The sequence below is a fragment of the Hemiscyllium ocellatum genome, chromosome 8 (genome assembly GCF_020745735.1).
Source record: "Hemiscyllium ocellatum isolate sHemOce1 chromosome 8, sHemOce1.pat.X.cur, whole genome shotgun sequence".
NCBI classification, from domain to species: domain Eukaryota; kingdom Metazoa; phylum Chordata; class Chondrichthyes; order Orectolobiformes; family Hemiscylliidae; genus Hemiscyllium; species Hemiscyllium ocellatum.
The window spans coordinates 73,833,282-73,850,454 of record NC_083408.1 but is presented as its reverse complement, the minus strand read 5'-3'; the positions used below and the strand labels follow the sequence as shown (position 1 = coordinate 73,850,454).

At 39.6% G+C, this 17,173-nt stretch overlaps 1 protein-coding gene across 1 annotated transcript in view; it reads left to right on the top strand.

Moving 5' to 3' along the window:
- The window catches only part of inf2 (inverted formin 2), a 77,377-nt gene extending 65,418 nt beyond the window's left edge, over positions 1–11,959 (top strand). Inside the window, exons 20-22 of the mRNA XM_060828471.1 lie at positions 198–347; positions 1,512–1,567; positions 10,703–11,959. Of these exons, the coding sequence (XP_060684454.1) occupies positions 198–347; positions 1,512–1,540 (179 nt within the window). The 3' untranslated portion in view covers positions 1,541–1,567; positions 10,703–11,959. The remainder of the gene's footprint in view (positions 1–197; positions 348–1,511; positions 1,568–10,702) is intronic.
- The last annotated feature ends 5,214 nt before the right edge of the window (positions 11,960–17,173 follow it).

Genomic DNA, 17,173 nt, shown 5'->3' with positions numbered 1-17,173 from the left:
ACAAAACACCATAATAATTTTTACTCAGGAAAATATTTTTAATATTTGGATGGTACTTATTGTTTCATTCTTGCTTTTTTACAACCACTATACTCGAACCATAAGACAAGATGATACAAAGCCTAAAAATAATCATGTGATTTAACTTGTAAAGCTTTTTAATAATTTATACTTTCTTTTCTTTCACAAATCATCAGCAAAACAAGTGAAGAACAATATTGTTGAGAAACTTCTATTGAACATAAAGAAAGGTTTTCATCAGAAAAATAATTCTGTAAACAAATACAAAACAGAATGTGCCCCAGACTCTCCTGCTACTAAACTATTGGAAGATCAAGTAGAAATTGGTAAGACTCTCTCAAAGTATTTTCTCCCATATCATTGCAAACAGATACAGAATAATCCATAAGGAACTGGTTTCCAATGTCACACCTAATTAACTGCTCTACTGGTTTCCCAAAGGAATTCCCCTTCAAACCTGTTCTCAAACAACTGTCTAAGAAGATAATATTAGATTGTACCCATGAAAAATGAGAAAAATACAAAATATTTGCTTTTTTGACCCTCCTAGTAGTATTGTTAAAATCAGGGAATATGTGTGTAGTTCCTACCTGTAGCCCTCACTTACATTTGATGGATTTTAATAATGGGAACAGCAACACAAACCATCAGTTGGAGAGTTAGTGGCAAACATTCAGCAAACATTCTTGGAGCCGCAATGGATTTAAATCCCAATCAGACGCAATCTTGCCTGCCAGCAGTGTTCCCAGGCCTATGGGGAGGGAAATCTATCTCTGATTGGTGCTAGCCAATTATAGGATCAATCTCAGCATTGCTACTGGGGTTGGTGATCATTACTAAGAGTGCAGGAAGCCTCAGATGGTGAAAAGTGCTAGGGACGTGGAGTAGAAAGGGTATCTTCCACATGACCAGTCTGGCGCTGGAAAAGTGAGCAAGAACATATAATTCATGAGACAGGAATATACATTTTCCTGTGCATTTCTCCTAAACAAGGCCTTTAAAACAGGTTCAGAAAGAAGAGTTGCTCGACATTCTAAGATCAGTATTCCTGGAGTGTTAATGAAAAACTATTTGCTGTGGGATGGTTTTAAACAGCTGAAGTAAACACTGAAGGCTGTAAGCTTGGTTTCATTGTAAAATAATCAAAGATAAATTTTTGGCTTAGGAAGCCCAGAGAATGAAAGCTTTCAGGGCAGTTCAGAGAAGACCCAAAATAAAAGCAGAAAATGCTAGAAACGTTAATACTTTGAGTGCAATATGACAATTCTTCAGAACTGACCGTTATCCAATCTTATCATTCACATGAGGAGAACAATTGAGTTATAGGACATTCAAAATTTTTAAAAAAGCTTTTCTGCTCTTCCTTCTATTTTTAGGATCTCTTGATTTAGAAATTTTTCCTGCAAATACTTCAGGAGGTATGATTATTTATTATAAACAATTTAATTCTGTGTTTCATATTTATGCATCTTGTTTTCCTTTCAAAATAGGTGACTGTTTTCGAACTGCAAGAAAGTAGTTTCTAAAAAGTGCTCTAAATTACAAGGTAGGTATTAAAGCTTTGGAAAACAGTAAGCTTATCTTAATTGTTCACCTAAATCAAATTATCTTAGAAATAAAAAGGAAATGGGATGTAGTCCTTTGTTGGAAGGAAAGTGGTTTATAAAAGTAGAGAGGCCTTGTTACAATGTACAGAGTATGGGGGGACTTCATCCATAATGTCGAATCTTATAGGGGCCTGACAGCAATGTGAGCTATGGCAAGATTTGGGGCTGAAACAGACAAGAAATCCAATACTGCTAATCTTGATGTTGGGAGTGTCTTGCTCCATCTTTTATGCTTTTGACCAGCAGTGTGGCAAGTTTCTGAGTAGCCAGCAGCAAGTTGCCAGTTAAGGGGAAATTATATCTTGCCAAATTCCTTGTTAATGGCTGAACTCACCTCATTAATATTCAACTCTTTAGCTTACCAAATGCACCAAAGAAGCTGGATGTTGAGACTACTCAACATGGAAATCAGATCAGATATCTGGCAGGTTCTGACCTGAATGTTGTTTCAGAATAATCAGTATCTCAAGACATGATCTATGGGCACTTGCCACATACAACCCTCATCTATGGACATTGGCATCTGGCATTTTCCAACCCTCATGACTATCATTACACTTCTCTGATATGCTTACAAACTATTCAGGAGGAACAGACCTATATTACAGGACACACCAGCAACTATCATTGAAAGGCTACTGCAGGCATCCAGCTCATGAATTGGACTGGACAGCATCTCAGGACTGGTCACTTGCTCGCTTAATGCTTGCACAATTAGTTTCTCTGACATGTTTGCAGCATCCATGCCTTGCCTTATCTTGTCTTGCCGTGATTTGCTTCACCTGATAGCACATTGACATTTCAGACAGAGATTACCAGTACTACCATATTAATTGATTTCTTGTCCAGACACAAATACAGGTCACTTACCGCACATGTCAATTGAGATCAGTCTAGCGGGGGTCAGGGAACATCTTGATGTATGTCATGGGTGCGATCTGTCAGCCAGGGGTGCCCAGCACAACTACCATGGTGAGGGAGGAGGTGTGGGCACAGATTTTGCAATTCCCGTGTTGGCAGGGGAAGGTGCCAGGAGGGGAGAGTGGGTTATTGGTGGGCGTGGACCTGACCAAGTTGTCATGGAGGGAACGGTCTTTGCGAAAGTGGAAAGGATGGGGAGGGAAATATATCCCTGATGGTGGGGTCCGTTTGGAGCTGGTGGAAATGTCGGCAGATGATGCAGTTTATGCGAAGGTTGGTCAGGTGGAAGGTGAGGACGGGAGGGGGTTCTGTTCTTGTTACAGTTGGAGGGGTGGGGTTTGAGGGCAGAGGTGTGAGATGTGGGTGAGATGCATTGAAGGGCATCTTCAACCATGTGGGAAGGGAAATTGTGGTCTTTAAAGAAGGAGGCCATCAGGTGTGTTCTGCGGTGGAACTGGTCCTCCTGGGAGCAGATATGGCGGAGGCGGAGGAATTGGGAATACGGCATAGCAGTTTTGCAGGAGGTAGGGTGGGAAGAGATGTAATCCAGATAGGTGTGGGAGTCGGTGGGTTTGTAAAAAATGTCAGTGTCAAGTCGGTCGTCATTGATGGAGATGGAGATGGAGAGGTCCAGGAAGGGGAGGGAGGTGTCAGAGATGGTCCAGGTGAACTTAAGGTCGGATGGAATGTGTTGGTGAACTGCTCAACCTCCTCGCGGTAACACAAGGTGGTACCAATGCAATCATCAATATATTGGAGGAAGAGGTGGGGAGTGGTGCCATTGTAACTACGGAAGATGGACTGTTCTATGTTGCTAACAAAGAGACAGGCAGAGCTGGGGCCCATACAGATGCCCATGGCTGCCCCTTTAGTCTGGAGGAAGTGGAAGGATTTAAAGAAGAAATTGTTAAGGGTGAGGACCAGTTCAGCTAAATGAATGAGATTGTCAGTGGAAGGGTAATGTTGGGGATGTCAGGAGAGGAAGAAACAGAGGGCTTGGAGGCTCTGGTCATTGTGGATGGATTGGATATCCATGCTGAAGAGAGGCATTGGGGGCCTGGAAAACAGAAGTCTTGGAGGAAGTGGAGGGCGTGGGTGGTATCTCGAATGTATGTGGGGAGTTCCTGGAGTAGGGGGGAATAGGACAGTATCGAGGTAGGTGGAGATGAGTTCAGTGGGGCAGGAGCATGCTGAGACAATGGGTCTGCCAGGGTGGTCAGGCTTGTGGATCTTGGGAAGGAGGTAGAATCAGGCCGTGCGGGTTCTCGGACTATGAGGTTGGAAGCTGTGGGTGGGAGATCTCCTGAGGCGATGGCGTTCTGTATGGTCAGGGAGATAATGGTTTGGTGTTGGTGGGTGGGGTCATGGTCAAAGGGGCAGTAGGAGGAGGTGTCTTTGAGTTGGCATCTGGCTTCAGCATTGTAGCGGTCAGTGCACCAAACTAACACTGCACCCCCTTTATTCGCTGGTTTGATGGTGAGGTTGGGATTGGAGCAGAGGGAATGGAGGGCTGTGCGTTCTGAGGATGAGAGGTTGTAGTGGGGGAGGGGGTAGACAGGTTGAGGCGGTTAATGTCTCAAAAGCAGTTGCAAATGAAGAGGTTGAGGGCAGATAATCGGCCAGCATGGGTGTCCAGGTGGATGAAGTGTGTTGGAGGCATGTGAAGGGGTCCCCGGAAGGTGGGCGGGAGTGCTGATTGAAAACAACCCACCCTCCCCTCCTGGCACCTTCTCCTGCCACTGCAGGAATTGTAAAACCCGTGCCCACACCTCCCCCCTGACCTCCATCTGAGGCCCCAAAGGAACCTTCCACATCCATCAAAGTTTCACCTGCACGTCCACCAATGTCATTTATTGTATCCATAGATCCCGATGCAGTCTCCTGTACATTGGGGAGACTGGATGCCTTCTTACAAAGCGCTTTCGGGAACATCTCTGGGACACCTGCACCAATCAACCCCACCGGCCTGTGGCCCAACATTTCAACTCCCCCTCCCACTCTGCCGAGGACATGCAGGTCCTGGGCCTCCTCCACCACCACTCCCTCACCACCCGACGCCTGGAGGAAGAACGCCTCATCTTCCGCCTTGGAACACTTCAACTCCAGGGCATCAATGTAGACTTCACCAGTTTCCTCATTTCCCATCCTCTCACCATACCCCAGTTCCAACCTTTCAGCTCAACATTTATTCAGGATATATTGTCAGTTGGACCGAAGGGTCTGGATGAGTTGGACTGAAAGGTCTGTTTCCATGCTGTCTATCTCTATGACTCTACATTCCAGGATAGTGAGGGTTTTTGGAGAGGGGGAGGGTAAGGAAGAGATGCACAAGTGAATTGACTGATAACAGGAGTGATTACAATAGAATACCAGGCTAAAAGGCTTTCTTTGTCATCTAGGCTTCACTTTTTTTTTCAGATTTATCTTTGCAGACATATATACTGAAATATAATCCTCTCAACAGCAGTCACTATTCTGAGGGACTCACAACAGCTCCCCAAGTGAAGTTGCAATCATGAGACAACTGACTCAAGAGAAAACTCCTGCTTATCCAGACTTCACATGAATTCTTTTTCAAACTTACTTTTTATAGATACCATGGAATTCCTAGACTGAAATACAACCCTCATCTACAACATCTCACATTCTATCTGTGTGTAAACTATCAAAAGTCTTGCTTATGCATACACTTTCTTTAAGTGTCTTATTTATTTCCTTTCAGGTCTATTTTTGTCATGTATTCTAATATACTATTTTCATCATGCCTATCTGGCATTTTTCTCTGTCACTGTTTAAACAGATGTCCATAATTATTGCATGCTTATGATGTGATCTTCTTTATGTAGATTTAGAACATAGAACATAGAACATAGAACATAGAACAATACAGCGCAGAACAGGCCCTTCAGCCCTCAATGATGTGCCGACCTATGAACTATTCCTAGCTCATCTCCCTACACTATCCCATCATCATCCATGTGCTTATCCAAGGATTGTTTAAATCTTCCTAATGTGGCTGAGTTGACTACATTGGAAGGTAGGGCATTCCACGCCATTACCACTCTCTGAGTAAAGAATCTGCCTCCGGCATCTGTCTTAAATCTAGCACCCCTCAATTTGTAGTTATGCCCCCTCGTACAAGCTGACATCATCCTAGGAAAAATTCTTTCACTATCTACCCTATCTAATCCTCTGATCACTTTATAGGTCTCTAACAAATCCCCTATTAGCCGCCTTCTTTCCAATGAGAACAGACTCAAGTCTCTCTTCATAAGACCTTCCCACCAGACCAGGCAGCATCCTGGTAAATCTTCTCTGCACCTTTTCCAATGCTTCCACATCCTTTCCGAAATATGGCGACCAGAACTGTACACAATATTCCAAGTGTGGCCGCTCTAGCGTTTTGTATAGTTGCAGCATGATATTGCGGCTCCGGAACTCAATCCCTCTACGAATGAAACCTAATACACCGTATGCCTTCTTAACAGCACTATCCACCTGGGTGGCAACTTTCAGGGATCTATGTACATGGACTCCAAGGTCCCTCTGCACATCCACACTACCAAGAATCTTTCCATTGACCCAGTACTCTGCCTTTCTGTTATTCTTCCCAAAGTGCATCAACTCACATTTAGCTGCATTGAATTCCATTTGCCACCTCTCAGCCCAACTCTGTAGTTTATCCAAGACCCCCTGCAACCTGTAACATTCTTCCACACTGTCCACTACTCCACCGACTTTAGTGTCATATGCAAATTTACTAATCTATCCACCTCTGCCTGTGTCTAAGTCATTTATAAAAATGACAAATAGTGGTGGTCCCAAAATAGATCCTTGTGGCACACCACTAGTAACCAGACTCCAGGCTGAATATTTTCCATCAACCACCACTCGTTGCCTTCTTTCAGAAAGCTAGTTTCTAATTGAAACTGCTAAATCGCCTTCAATCCCATGCCTCTGCATTTTCTACCAACAGCCTACCATGTGGGACCTTATCAAAGGCTTTACTGAAGTCTATGTATACCACGTCAACTGCCCTACCTTCATCTGCATGCTTGGTCACCTTCTCAAAAAATGCAATGAGGTTTTGAGACATGACCTGCCCTTGACGAAACCATGTTGACTAGCTGAAATCAAATTGTTGCTTGCTAGATAATTAGAAATCCTATCTCTTATAATCCTTTCCAAAATATTTCCTACAACAGAAGTAAGGCTCACTGGTCTGTAATTACCTGGGTCATCTCTACTACCCTTTTTGAACAAGAATACAATATTTACAATCTTCTAGTCCTCCGGTACTAAACCTGTAGACAATGATGACTCAAATATCAAAGCCAAAGGCTCTGCTATCTCCTTCCTAGCTTCCCAGAGAATCCTTGGATAAATCCCATCTGGCCCAGGGGACTTATCTACTTTCACTCCTCCTAGAATTGATAACACCTCTTTGTAACTAACCTCGATCCTTTCTAGTCTAACATCTTGTATCTCATTCTTCTCCTTTACAATATTCTCCTTCTCCTGAGTGCAAACAGATGAGAAATGCTTGTTTAGCACCTCTCTGATCTCCACAGCATCCACACTCAACTTCCCATTTCTGTCTTCATCTGGCCCTATTCCTACCCTAGTCATCCTTTCATTCCTCACATACCCTATAGAAAGCTTTAGGGTTCTCCTTTATTCTATTTGCTAAAGACTGCTCGTGTCCTCTCTTTGCTCCTCTTAACTCTCTCTTTAAATCCTTCCTAGCTGATCTGTAACTCTCTATCGCTTCATCTGAACCATCTTGCCTCATCAACACATAAGTGCCCTTCTTTTGCTTAACAAGAGATGCAATTTCGGTAGTAAACCATGGTTCCCTTACCTTATCACTTCCTCACTGTCTGACAGGGGCATACCTATCAAGGAGACGCAATATCTATTTCTTAAACCAGCTCCACATTTCCATTGTTTGCATCCCCTGCATTTTGCTACCCCATTCTATGCATCCTAATTCTTGCCTAATTGCATTATAATTGCCCTTGCCCCATTGATAACACTTGACCTGTGGCATATACCTATCCCTTTCCATCGCTAAACTGAACATAATTGAATTATGGTCACTCTCTCCAATGTGCTCGCCTACAACTAAATCAAACACCTGATCTGGTTCATTACCAAGCACCAGACCCAGTATGGCATCCCCTCTTGTTGGCCCTTCGACATACTGTGTTAGGAAACCCTCCTGTACATATTGGACAAAAACTGGTCCATCTGACGTACCAGAGTTATAGCATTTCCAGTCAATGTTGGGGAAGTTAAAGTCCCCCATAAACCACCCTGTTCCTTTCACTCCTACTCAGAATCATTTTGTCAATCCTCTCCTCCACCTCCCTAGAACTCTGTGGAGGCCTATAAAAAAAACTTCAAGCAATGTGACCTCTCCTCTCCTGTATCTAACCTCAGCCCACACTACCTCATAGACAAGTCCTCGTCAAAAGTTCGACCAATTTGTTGCGACCAATCCTTTTTGTGATATTAATCTAAATGGCTCACAAGAATAGTGGCGAAGGATTAACCACTAACAAGTCTTTGTTAGAACAGGCACATAATTGAATAAAAAAGGTAGTTTAATACATAATTGAAAGACAACAAGTTACATTATCCAAAGGCTGGTGAACTACATTAACACTAGGCATAAGATATTATTATCTCCTAATAGGTAGTAACTAGGTCTATGCTACATGCTGTAGACTGCAGAAGTGATTAGCTTAGAACTAATGTAGAACAACTAATGAGCTCCACCCAGAGACAGTCATGTGAGTTAAACAATACCAATGCATCTGAGCTAACTCTTTCAGGCAAACTGCCTTGTACAGTAACTACCATGATTTTTTTCCCCCTGTTAATCAGTTATGCAATTGCTTAACAAGTATATTAAGTTTACAATGATGCCTTTTCCCTACCTTTCTGACTTTACATATTTGATCTTGACTTGAAGGAGGAGATAGTTGTTTGCTTGAGCATGCTCTTCTCAGATGGTCCTCTTTGCCATTGTGTGCTATTAACTGATCTTTTACTTTTAGAATATCTTTCAATGATGTAGTCAACCATTTTCCTGTCCAGAGAATATTTAATCTCCTCAAAGTTCATAATAGAAGACAACAGTGTTGGTTAAAGAAATAATCTTTGTCTTTTGACTTTGTTACAATGTAGATTTAGGTGACATCTGTTCCATCAGCTGATATGAACAATTTGTTTTGTACCTCAATGTCAGAGATACTGAATGTAGAGCATGGACAATCTCTGCTTTGAGTAGTTGTGTTTTCTGGACTGATAGCACTAAGAGTTCAGAAATAGTTTCAGGTGGTATTTCCACCACAGTTATCTGGTCATACCTGATCTAATGTGGGAAGTAAGGGAGGAAATTGTGAGGCCCTTTGCAGAAATATTTACATCATCTATAATTATGTTTGAGGTGCCTGGTGAGTGGAGTTTAGAGAATTTTGTATCTTTGTTTAAGAAAGGTTATAAGGAGAAACTGGGGAACTATTGATCTGCGAGTCTGACATCAGTTGTGGATAAATTGTTGGAGGTTGTTTTAAAAGATAGGGTTTGTAGACATTGAGAGGCAAAAATTGATTAGGGATAGTCAGCATGGTTTTGTGTAAGGAAAATTGTGTCTCACAAACTTGATTTAATTTTTTTGAGGAAGTTACCAACAGGATTGAGGGCAGAGCAGTAAACGTTGTTTACTTGGACTTTAGTGTAGCCTTGAAAAGGTTCCACATGGGAGACTAATTAGTAGAGTTAGGTCACATGGGATTGGTAATTGGATGCATCATTGGCTGAATGGCAGGAGACAGAAAGTGGTGGTGGAGGGGTATTTTTCAGACTGGACACCTGTCACCAGCGGTGTTCCACAGTGATCAGTTCTGGGTTCTCCTTTGTTTTCACTTATCTAAATGATTTGGATGAGGATATAGAAAGCATGGTTAGTACATTTGTGGATGACACCAAAATTGGTTACATTATAGACAGTGAAGAAGGTTTTCTAAGATTACAAAGGGATCTTGATCAAATAGGTTAATGGGCTGAAAAATGGCAGATGAAGTTCATTCTGGATAAATGCAAAGTATTGTATTTTAGTACAACAAACAGGGGTAGAACTTATACAATTAATTAGAGGGCCTGAGTAGTGTTGGAGAACAGAGGAACTTAGGAGTTTATGTCAAATATAGATAGGTGGTTAAAAAGTCATTTAGCATGCTTGCCTTCATTGCTCAGTCCTTTGAGTATAGGAGTTGGGAAGTCATACTGGAGGACATTGGTGAGAACTCTTCTGGAGTACTGTGATCAGTTCTGGTCACCTAGTTATAGAAATTATATTATTAAACTGGAGAGGGTTAAGAAGATATTTACCAGGATGTTGCCTGGTTTGGAAGGTTCGAATTATAAAGGAAGGCTGGTTATGCTACGACATTTTTCACTGGAGCGTTGGAGGTTGAGAGGTAACCTTACAGAGATTTAGAAAATTAAGAGTGGCATAGATAGGGTTAGGTGTCTTTTCAATGGGATGGGGGATTTTTAAGGTGAGAAGAGAGAGAATTTAAAAAGACATGATGGGTGGAATGAACTTACTGAAGAAGTGGTGAATATGGGCACAATGACAACATTTAAAAGATATTGACAGGAAAGATCTGGAGGGATATGGGATAGGAGCAAACAGGTGGAGCTAGTTAAGTTTGGGATTATGTCCAGCATGGACTGGTGGGATCAAAGGGTTTGTTGTCATGCTGTATGACTCCACATCCTGAAGGCTTTTTTATTGATGAGGAACAAGTAAACAATTTGTTCAGCCCAGCAAAATTGATAGCTTCTCCTGTGTCATTAATATGAAACAACTGTTTAATACCAATGTAGGTGATCTCAATTCATGTTTGCTCCTTCCTGGGTCTGGTTAGCATTCTTTTGAGACCAGTAAAGTCTTATTGTGGATAATATATGTCAGGATGCTCATTATCAGAAGTTTTCTTAATTGATTAAAATCCTGTCTCAATTTCAGGATTATTAGTTAACCATTTCTTCATGTTTAGAAGTGAACTCTAGATGATATAAGCTTCTGTGAACTGATCATCTTTATGTCTGAAAAATAATTAACATTCTTTTCATCTTAGATGTCGTTCTACATGCTTCATACAAAATCAGATCAATACTCAATCCTGTATCAAACTTGAACTGAACTGCATATCCAAAGATGAATTCTGTTATGTCTGGTTCAGATAGTTCACTGGTTTCCCATTGGAATAGCTGTATATTTCTTCTACACGCGGTAAATATCATCATCTGAGGATGCATGATCTAATGGAAGTCCAGCATGCAAGTCAGAATTTTTTTTCATAAGCTTTTGGTAAAGATATAACCAGCATTGTTTCTATTGTTTAAATATTGGTTCTAAGTATTACACAATCTTTGAAAATATCCCTCATTCTTGAAATAGATTTGTTTGCATGGTGTTTTTGTTTTACACCTTGGACAATGGCTCCTCACATCAAAAGATTTGAACATTCCATGTTTTGGTTTCTCATGTGATTTAGAATGTTTGTGCCATATTAGGTTGGTAGGTTCCAATGGTCTTCAAAATAAACTTTCCTTCTGTTCCCCAGATTTTTCTGAATCTCAACTTCCATCATAATCTGGATAAAATTTTCAGTCGAAGATCTTCCTTTAATCTGGTTGATCTGAAAGATCAACCAGAAAATCTAATGATAATTATTTCTTGATTTACTTCTAGCTGTAATACTCCATATTTTCACAAGATGCAGACATTGCATAAAGATAAAGTTGATAACAGATGCTTCTAGAAATTGCATTTAATTATTAAATCTTGCTTTCTCAACAATATAGTTTGATTGCCATATAAAATAGTTGCCAGATGCTTTGAAGACATAATGTTCTTAAATTTTTTTCTCTGTTAATAACATGTTTCTGTTAATGACACCAATGAATAAAACTGTGTGTTAATGTGTCCTGCTTATGAGCATAGACCTAAAATACTTCTGTATCTCAGGAATTGTTTCTTCAATGCTGACCAATTTAATTATCTGCGAAAACCATCTGTAACTTTGAATCTGCCTGGAGATGTAACACCTCTCTCTATTTCTTTGATTAAATTAAATTGCTCCATTTAAATTTAGAAAACCTTTTAGAATTAATTAAAATTTGTTGTAAGTTCAGCTTTTCTTCATTAAGTTTGTGCTTTCAATTCAACAGCCAGAAAACTTGTTGCGGAATATCCCAGCATTAACAATTGCTTTTGAAACTGTAATTAAATTTTATTTACTGCTAAAGGAAGGTGAATCTTCTTATGAACTACAAAATTGCAATGAGTTGCTATTTTAATAAAGAATTAAAGATCTTTTCTTCAAATTTTCTTGGCTTGTTTTTCGCCGTTCTAAATGGTTGAAGTTTGTTAACCACTATACTGTAAAGGTATTCTTTCAATAAAGCTTTGTTAATTTGAAATTATTTGAGATTTTATAAATCTTTTCAAATCTTTTAGTAATTAAAACTTTTATTTTCCCATAACAAAAATGTAAGATAGTGGTTTTGAGCTGTTTTGCCCTTCTTGATGGCATTTGTGCCTTTTTCATCAAAATGAATGAGTCAAGCCATTTCCGTTTCTTCGCCAAAAGAGTTACATTTTTTTAAATCTAAAGAATAGAATCTCACACTTTTTCAAATTTTATATAATTTCTGTTGTACAATAAAAATTTACTTTCACTTCAAAATGATTATGCTTTTCTGTCTCTGAGGTTCTTTTAGGTTCTAACGTTTTGAACTATTTGCTAGGTTGAAGAACCTTTTAAAGACCTACTTCATTTTTGAAGAATTTTTCTGAAACTTATAATGATTTCTTTGATGAACAAATGCTCATTTTAATGTAAATACTGAATGTTGCCTTGTTTCAGCTTCCAAAGTCAGACCCGTGACGTGAGTAATTTTCAGTCTTTCCACTTAGTCCGTCTCAACTTAGTCCATCTCATCTGAAGTCACCCTTTACTTTCCCAAACTGTGACTCAGAATTTCTTCGCTGTAGTTCCAGGAAGGATGTCCTCATTAGTTTCCCTGTACTTTATTTCCTTGGTTTTAGATTTTATAAGCTTTCTAAAGGAAGGCTGCCTTACTGCTAGAGTCTTTCTAGTCTGAACCAACTAGCTCCTTAGTTAAAACAGCTGTATTCTTTAACTCACTGTTTTGTGCAGAATTCCACAGCCCCCTCTTCACCTTGAATTGATCTGAATACTCTACATTGCTTTTTTTTCCATTTCAGACAACAATCTGAATCACTTGCCACCACGTTACAAGGAATGTCCACAGCAGGTGTCTGGTAGTTCTAATATCTTCTTTGGGTAGATCTGAAGTCACCAAGCCTCCTTTTGATCTTAATCTCCCAGTAGGAGAAACAGACATTTGTGTAACTAAAAGTATTTTATTACCTAATAATAAGACAAACAGGTTGTGTTAGTTTAACACTGTTTAATTACAGTAATGATGTGGAGATGCCTGTGTTGGACTGAGGTGGACAAAGTTAAAAATCACATAACACCAGGTTATAGTCCAACAGATTTATTTGGAAGTATAAATTTTTGGAGGCTGCTCCTTCATCAGGTAGCTAGTGGGGCAGGATCATAGGCCACAGAATTTCAAATAAACCTGTTGGACTATAACCTGTTGTGTGATTTTTTTTTAAACTAATTACAGTAACACTGGGTCAGAAATATTGCTGACTCCAAAGACATATTAATTAAGTCTATGCTACATGGCTGGTAACTGACTGAGTATTAATTGGAGAACAACAATCTGGCTCCTCCCAAAGGCAGATCAATACAGGTCAGTGGACAAAGCTATTGACAACTTTGCTGCCAGCAAAACATTTTAACTGATCAAGCTTATAATCACCCTCATAACAAAGAAAAATGAATGTGGACATCATGGAATTGAATAATCTAATAGATGCTTATAACTGATGGTTATTATATATAAACATTCCATTCATGGGTTCTTAAATATCTGGGCTAATACCAAGCTGGTTATTTCCACAGAACAACATGCTTCATGTAGTGTGTCATGCTTCAAGTGATCCAAGGCAAAATAGTGTCCGGGATTTTTATACCTCAGGTCACATACTATGATACAGCAGCATGTCTCTAATACACTGACATACTAACTACGAGACAGAACGCAATATTCCCATTTCCAAAGGTTAAAAAAAATCCTAAACTGCTTACAAAACCACATACTGCCAGTTCAATGATTATACCAACAGGTAAAACACAGCCTTCAACGTTAACATTTCAAACTTCAATGTATCACTTTTTAGGTTTCACGGCTCATCCAAATTTGGTGATCGTATACTGTCCTGTCCTGGAGAGATAAACATTTTTTTCTCAAAGATTTATTTGACAACTTATTTGTCTTGCTAGGCTTTGATGTCATTCAATATCACTACTCAATCATCATTGTCAGAGTGTTCTTCCTCTCTTTCTTCATGCATGATTACTGTGCTGTACATTGGTTTGAGCTGGCCTCTAGTTATTCACAATGTAGCATCACGATCAGTCATGGCTTTGTATGTCCTGAGATAATTGTACATTCTGGAAATATTTGCTAGTGATCAAGCATTTGTGTTTAGATTCCTAATTTGTACTCTGCCTATCAGCAGTTTTGATAGTTCTTTACCTGTTCGATTGTAGGGGATCTTTTTCTTTCCCTTGTGGTGTTTGAAGAAACACACAAAACAAAGACAATTCAAGGTACAAACGGAGCAAAGATTATCTAATGTATCAGTGTGCACATGGGAGATACAGCTCAAGAAATACTGCTCCCCAGTTGCGGCTTACCTATTTATAAACCTCCACCTTCACACCAGTTACTCAAGCATCCTTATTGTTCACATACCTAACAAGCTTTGTAAAGTTGATCATGCCTTCACTTTACAGTATATCAAACTATAAAGCTAATTGAGTACCCATTTTACAGTGCTTATAATTCTTTAAAAAGTTAGTCAAGTCTCCACAGTACATAGGTTTTTTTGAAAAGCTAAGCAGTTCTTCACCTTACATGATAGGGTCACAACTTGAATCAGTTATGCCTCACCATTGGATTGCCTACCACAATATACCACTAACTTTAGTAGGCACCTATCCCATTGTATACAGAGCTCCTCTATATAGTCAATTCTTTAACCTCTACATTCCACTGACTTTGAAGAAGTATATATTGTGCCTTGGAATGGTAAATGGTTTGTTATTACAAGCATTAGTTGTACTGGAAAGGATAATTCCTTCTCCAATGATACTCCAATGAACAAAACTGCCACAATGCAAAGTGAAAGCTGTTTTATTGCTTGACAATTATCATTGATTTAATAGTATACATCATATGTTCTCCAACACTTTGAATATGATAATGAGATGACAATGTGATCTGTGTCAGTTATACTTAGTACACATCTTTAAAGGTTTTTCTGTGTACTGTCACCCATTAGTAGATACTAACCATTCCATAATACCAAATAAATTGAAGATGGTTGTCATTGTATTCCTGCATTCATACACAACATGCTACTAAGTCATCAAACAATGGGAAATTTAGAGCAATAATCTAACACAAGGAAGTAATCTTATCAGCATACTGTCAGTGGGACCACTGCAACAAACACTACATCAAACAGGCAGGAAAACATGACCACCAACAAGTCACCAGAAGACATGACCAGCTATCACTAGTATCCTTATAAACAGATGAAAAAGGACACCACTTCAATTGGGACAACATATCCATCCTCAGACACACATGGGAATTCCTAGAGGCCCGGCATTCAAACCGGAACTTCATCAATAAACACATCAATTTGAACCTCATTTACCAACCTCTGAGAAAAAAAAACTGGAAATTATATCACCCACCTTCAGAGACTAAGGCACATAAATAGAAAGCAGGACAGAACATGAGTGCTTCAACAGAGGCTCACTGATGATGTTACCTAGCATGGTGACAAAACATCTGAGAACAACCGACCAGCTCAGCTGCAAACTCACAAACTGAACAGTGATCTGAGCTACAAATCTTCTCAAACATCACTGACTATTTGAATGCCAAAATTGGTAGTACAGTAAATAGTGAAGAAGGTTATCTTAGAGCATAATGGGATCTTGATCTGCTGGGTCAATGGGCTGAGGAGTGGCAAATGGAGTTTAATTTTCATAAAATATGAGATATTCATTTTGGTAAGACATAACAAGGGCAGGACTTACACAGTTAATAGTAGGGAACTGGAGGGTGTTGTAGAATAGTGAGACCCAGGGTTCAAGTACATAGTTCCTTGAAAGCGGTGTCATAGGTAGACAGGGTGATGAAGAAGGCATCTGGCACATCCTCCTCCATTGCTTAGATCATTGAGTACAGGTGTTAGGATGTCATATTGCTGCTGTTCAGAATGATAGTGAGGTCACTTTTGGAATACTGTGTACAGTTCTGGTCACCCTGCTATCGAAAAGATATTATTAAATTGGAAAGGACGCAGAAAAGATTTACAAGAATGCTACCAGGACTGGAGAGATTGAGTTATAATGAGATACTGGATAGGTTGAGACTTTTTTTCTCTGGAGTGTAGAATGTTAAGGGGTGACGTTGTAGAGGTTTATAAAATCATGAGGGGCATAGATAAGGTGAATAGCAAAGGTTTTTTTTCCCTAGCTTGAGGGAGCTCAAAACCAGTGGGCACAATTTTAAGGTGATAGGAGAAAGATTTAAACAGAACCTGAGGGGCAACTTTTTCATACAAAGGGTAGTATACATGTGGAATGAACTGCTAGAGGACATGGTAAGTACATATACAGTTACATTATTTAAATGACTTTAGGACAGTTACATGAATAGGAAAGGTTTCAAGGGACATGGTTCAAATGCAGACTAATGGGACTAGTTTAGTTTTGGAAAATTGGTCAACATGGGCGAGTTGGACTGACAGATCTGTTTCCATACTCTATAACTCAATAATGCTTTGTGCAAAAGGGCAGAGTGTAAGGTATCTACTTTGCTGACAATAGAAAAATAGGTGGGAGGGCATGCTTTGATGAGGATAAAAGGAGTCTGCAAGGGGATATCGATAAAGTTAGTGGGCAAAAACCTGGCAGACGGAGTTTAATGTAGTAAAATGTAAGATCATGCATTTGGTAGGAAGTATCAAAAGGCAGACTATTATTTAAATGGAAAGAGACTCCAAGAAGGTGAAATGTAGAGGGAACTGTTTGTTCTTGTGCATGCAACACAAAATGATAGCATGCAGGTGCAACAAGTAATTAGGAAGGCAAATGGAATTTTGGCCTTTACTCCTAGGAAGTTGAAGTTTAAAAATGGGAACTCTTGTGGATGAGACCACACCTGGAGTGCCGTGTACATTTTTGTTCTCGATAAGGCGCAGGAGGTTGTTCAAAATAGATTCAATAGACTGAATCATGTGATGAAAGGATTGACTTATCAAGAATGGCTAAACTGGTTAGGCCTTTATTCATTTGAGAGTTTTAAGAAGATTTGTAGCTCAGGTTGAGTTTCTGGATGTAGGTTTGCTCACTGAGCTGGAA